This window comes from Salvelinus sp. IW2-2015, linkage group LG11 (genome assembly GCF_002910315.2).
Source record: "Salvelinus sp. IW2-2015 linkage group LG11, ASM291031v2, whole genome shotgun sequence".
Lineage (NCBI taxonomy): Eukaryota > Metazoa > Chordata > Actinopteri > Salmoniformes > Salmonidae > Salvelinus > Salvelinus sp. IW2-2015.
In genome coordinates, this window is record NC_036851.1 from 10,896,662 (window position 1) to 10,901,661 (window position 5,000).

General features: G+C 49.2%; 2 protein-coding genes across 2 annotated transcripts in view; both read right to left on the reverse strand.

Moving 5' to 3' along the window:
• LOC111970558 (voltage-dependent calcium channel subunit alpha-2/delta-2) overlaps window positions 1-5,000 on the reverse strand; it is a 245,971-nt gene that overhangs the window by 181,678 nt on the left and 59,293 nt on the right. The window lies entirely within an intron of this gene.
• Window positions 1-5,000, reverse strand: part of LOC139028418 (putative uncharacterized protein DDB_G0271982) — a 9,416-nt gene that overhangs the window by 3,800 nt on the left and 616 nt on the right. Inside the window, exon 3 of the mRNA XM_070445804.1 lies at window positions 3,164-3,238. Coding sequence (XP_070301905.1) covers window positions 3,164-3,238 — 75 coding nt within the window. The remainder of the gene's footprint in view (window positions 1-3,163; window positions 3,239-5,000) is intronic.

Genomic DNA, 5,000 nt, shown 5'->3' on the forward strand with positions numbered 1-5,000 from the left:
CTCCACAAATTTCTTGTAACAAACTATAGTTTGGCAAGTCGTTTAGGACATCTAACTTTGTGCATGACACAAGTCATTTTCCAAACAATTGTTTACAGACAGATTATTAATCTTATAATTCACTGCATCACAATTCCAGTGGGGTCAGAAGATTACATACACTAGTTGACTGTGTGCCTTAAACAGCTTGGATAATCCAGAAATGATGTCATGGCTTTAGAAGATTCTGATAGACTAATTGACATCATTTGAGTCAATTGGAGGTGTACCTGTGGATGTATTTCAAGGCCTACCTTCAACTCAGTGCCTCGTTTCTTGACATCATGGGAAAATCAAAAGAAATCAGCCAAGACCTCATATAAAAATAAACACAACCTGAAAGGCGCGCTCAGCAGGAAGAAGCCACTGCTCCAAAAACCGCCATAAAAAATGCCGACTACGGTTTTGCAGCTGCACATGGGGACAAAGATCATACTTTTTGGAGAAATGTCCTCTGGTCTGATGAAACAAAATAGAACTGTTTGGCCATAATTTACCATTGTTATGTTGGAGGAAAAAGGGGGAGGCTTGCAAGCCGAAGAACACCATCCCAACCGTGAAGCACGGGGGTGGCAGCATCATGTTGTGGGGGTGCTTGCTGCAGGAGGGGACTGGTGCACTTCACAAAATAGATGGCATCATGAGGTAGGAAAATGATGTGGATATATTGAAGCAACATCTCAACATCATTCAGGAAGTTAAAGCTTGGTCGCAAATGGGTCTTCCAAATGGACAATGACGCCAAGCATACTTCCAAAGTTGTGGCAAAATGGCTTAAGGACAAACAAAGTCAAGGTATTGAGATGCTCATCACAAAGCCCTGACCTAATCCTATAGAAAAGTGTGGGCAGAACTGAAAAAGTGTGTGCGAGCAAGGAGGCCAACAAACCTGACTCAGTTACACCAGCTCTGTCAGGAAGGAATGGGACAAATTCACCCAACTTATTGTGGGAAGCTTGTGGATGGCTACCCGAAACGTTTGACTCAAGTTAAACAATTTCAAGGCAATGCTACCAAAACTAATTGAGTGTATGTTTACTTCTGACCACTGGGAATGTGATGAAAGAAATAAAAGCTGAAATAGATCATTCTCTCTACTATTGTTCTGACATTTCACATTCTTAAAATAAAGTGGTGATCCTAACTGACCTAAGACAGGGAAGTTTTACTAGGATTAAATGTCAGAAATTGTGAAACCTAAGTTTAAATGTATTTGGCTAAGGTGTATGTAAACTTCCGACTTCAACTGTATGGAATCCCTAATGGAGTTGATTCAGAATTGATTCAGCTAATGTCATTAATTTTCTGTTTTAGCGCAATAATTTATCATTTGGTGAAATGAAACAGAGTGAACTGTTTCCATGTAGTTTTATGAGCCTTGTGTTCTTAAATGACCAGAAAATGACCCCTTCTCTCCTTCGCTGTTCTCTCCTCCCTATGTTCTCTCCTCCGCCTGTATCATTCTCCCTCTGCTCCATCCTCTTGTTCTCTCCTCCACTCTCATCTTGCTGTATCTACATCCTCGCCGTGTTCATTCCTCCGCCACTGTTACTATCATTCCATCCTCTGTTCTCTCCTTCCTCGGCTTTTCGTTCTTCGTCTGTACCTTCCTCTGTTCTCTCCTTCGCCAGTTGTCTCTCCTTATACGCCCGTGTTTTCCTACGCCTTTGTTACCAACTTCCCCCCTTCCTCTGCTTCCGCTCTGCTCTGCAGCTTGCCTACTCTGGTCTCACACCCCTGTCTCGCCTATCCCCCCATCTCTCTATGCCAGTTGCTGTTCCTCCTCTGCCGTCCTCTTTGTCTTCTTTCTTCCTCCTATCTTATCTGTTTCTCGTCCTAACTCTGTCCTCTGTATCGCTCTGCCTCCCCTTCCCCTTCTCTGTTCTGCCCTCCCTCTGTCTCCTCTCTTCTCTCCTCGTGTTCTCTCCTCCTGCTGTTCTGCCTCCTCTGTTCTCTCCTCCCTCTGTTCTGCCTCCCTCTTTCTGCCTCCCCTTCGATGTTCTCTCCGTCTCTGTTCTCTCCTCCCTCTGTTTCTGCCGTCCCCTGTTTCTCCTCCTCTGTTCTCTCCTCCTCTTTCTCTTCTCCCTCTGTTCTCTCCTTCGCCTGTTTCTCTCCTTCGCCTGTTCTCTCCTTCGCCTTGTTCTCGCATCCCTCTGTGCTCTTCTCCCCTGTTCTTCCCTCCCTCTGTTCTGCCCTCCTCTGTTCTCTCCTCCCTCTGTTCTTCCTTCCCTCTGTTCTGCCCTCCCTCTGTTCTCTCCTCCCCTGTTCTGCCCTCCCTTTTCTGCCCTCCCTCTGTTCTCTCCTCCCTCTGTTCTCTCCTCCCTCTGGTTTCTGCCCTTCCCTCTGTTCTCTCCTCCCTTCTGTTCTGCCCTTCCTCGGGGTTCTGCCCTCCCTCTGTTCTCTCATCCCTCTGTTCTCTTCTCCCTCTGTTTCTCTCCTCCTCTGTTCTTGCCCTCCCTCTGGTTCTCTCCTCCTCTGTTCCTCTCCTCCCTCTGTTCTCTCCCTCTGTTCTCCCTCCCTCTTTCTCTCCTCCTCTGTTCTGCCCTTCACCCCTGTTCTGCCCCTCCGTACTGTTCTCCTCCTCACTCTTGCTTCTCTCCTCCCGTCTGTTTCTCTCCTCCCTCTGTTCTGCCCTCCCCTCTGTTCTGCTCCTCCCTACTGTTTCTTGGCCCTCCCTCTGTTCTCTCCCTCCTTGTTCTGCCTCCTCTCTGTTTCTGCCCTCCCTCTGTTCTCCCTCCTCTCTTGTTCTCTCTCCTCTGTTTCTCCTTCTCTTTTATTCGTCTCCTCCTCTTTTCCTCTCCTTCCTCTGTCTCTCCTTCCTCTGTTCTCTCCTCCCTCTGTTCTCCTCCTCTGTCTCTTCTCCCTTTTCTCCTCCCTGTTCTTTCCTCCCTGCTTTCCTGCCCTCCCTCTGTTCTCTCCTCCCCTGTTTCTCTCCTTTCCTCTGATTCTCTCCTCCCCTTTCTCTCCTCCCTCTGTTCTCTCCTCCCTCTGTTTCTCTCCTCCCTTCGGTGTTCTGCCCTCCCTCTGTCCTGCCCTCCCTCGTTGTTTCTCTTCTCCTCTGTTCTCTCCTCCTCTGTTCTCTCCTCCCTCTGTTCTCTCCTCCCCTGTTCTCCCTCCTCTGTTCTCTCTCCTCTGTTTCTTCCTCCCTCTCTGTCTCTGTCCTCCCTCTGTTCTTCCTCTCCTCTGTTCTCTCCTCCCTCTGTTCTTTTCCTTCCCTCTGTTCTTCTTCTCCCTCTGTTCTCTTCTCCCTTTGTCCTTCTCCCCCTGTTGCTCCTCCCCCTGTATCTGCCCTCCCTTGTTCTCTCCTCCCTCTGTTCTTTCCTCCTCTGTTTCTCTTCTCCTCTGTTTCTTCCTCCCTCTGTTCTCTCCTCCCTTCTGTTCTCTCCTCCCTCTTTCTGTCCTCCCTCTTCTGTTCTGCCCTCCTGTGTTCTCTCCTCCCTCTGTTCTCTCCTCCCTCGTTCTCTTCTCCCTTCTGTTCTCTCCTCCCTCGTCTTCATTCTCCACTACTAGTTCTCTCATCCCTCTGTTCTCTCTTTCGGCCTGCTTCTCTCCTCCCTCTGTTTTCTCCAGTCTCTTCTGTTATGCCGCTCTTGTAGCTTCTGCCCCTCTTTCTCTGCTCTTCCCTCCCTCTGTTCTGCCCTCCCTCTGTCCTGCCTCCTCTGTCCTGCCTCCCTCTGTTCGCCCTCCCTCTGTTCTGTCCTCCCTCTGTTCTTCCTCCCTTTTTCTCTCCTCCCTCTGTTTCTCTCCTCCCTCTGTTCTCTCATTCCTCTGTTCTTCTCATTCCTCTGTTCTCTCCTTCTCTGTTCTCTCCTCCTCTGTTCTCTCTCTTCCTCTGTTCTCTCTCCCTCTGTTCTCTTCCTCCCTCTGTTCTCTCTCCTCTGTTCTCTCCTCCCTCTGTTTCTCTCATTCCTCTGTTCTCTCCTTCCTCTGTTCTCTCCTCTCCTCTGTTCTCTCCTTCCTCGTTCTCTCCTTCCTCTCGTTACTCCTGCTCTCTTCCATTTCCTTTTGCTCTTCAAATTTTTCCCTTTCTCTCTCGCTCTTCTCTCTCCAACCATCTCTCTTTCTCCATTCTCTTTCTCACTCCTTCCGCTCTTTCCCTCCATTTCTTCTCTCTTGCCTCGCCTCTCTTCTTCTTCTCGCCCTCCATCTCTCTCTGCCTGTGTTGCTCATTTTTAAATCTATGAATTTCGAACATCATTTCGCTGGTTTTTCCTGAGCCTCGGGTGGACCATTCTCATTCCATCCCTTCTCTTTTTTCACCTCGTTTGCTCTGCTCCCTCCTGAGTGAGCACTGGAGATGGGATGTGAGGTGACAGTGTGGTCCGGAGGTTAGGCCAACAGGGGGATGGGAACGAGGGGCACGATGGGCACACAGGCAGGGAGGGGAGAGGCGTGGGCAGCTGCACTACACTGAGCTCACAGGGCACCCTGCCAAAACGGGCCGGAAGCGTCAGTGCCAGCTCCAATTTCATTCCCACGCACAGCATGAGTACGGGCACATTGTGATACAGTACTTTCCCCTTTAAGGGTCCGTGCTACAGAATAGACATGCTTGCCTGTCCCTTTTAAGAGGCTGTGCTGTGATGCTCGGTTACTGTGCCTTCTCCTGTAAACACCGTTATTGTTCAAATCTATCTCAACTGTCCATTCAAGAGGCTTGGCTGGTGAAAGCAGCAGCACTTTTGCCTTGAAGGCACCTTTGAGGGCAGCACAGACAGAAGGAGAGAGGAGTAGTTCTGACAGCCTTCCCCCACCACAACACCTGCACACACACACACTCTTTCTCTCTCTCTCTCCTCTCTCCTCTCTCTCTCTCTCTCTCTCTCTCTCTCTCTCTCTCTTCTCTCTCTCTCTCTCTCTCTTCTCTCTTGTCACACTCACACTCTCTCTCAATTCAATTTCAATTCAATTTAAGGACTTTATTGGCATGGGAAACACATGGTTAACATTGCCAAGGCAAG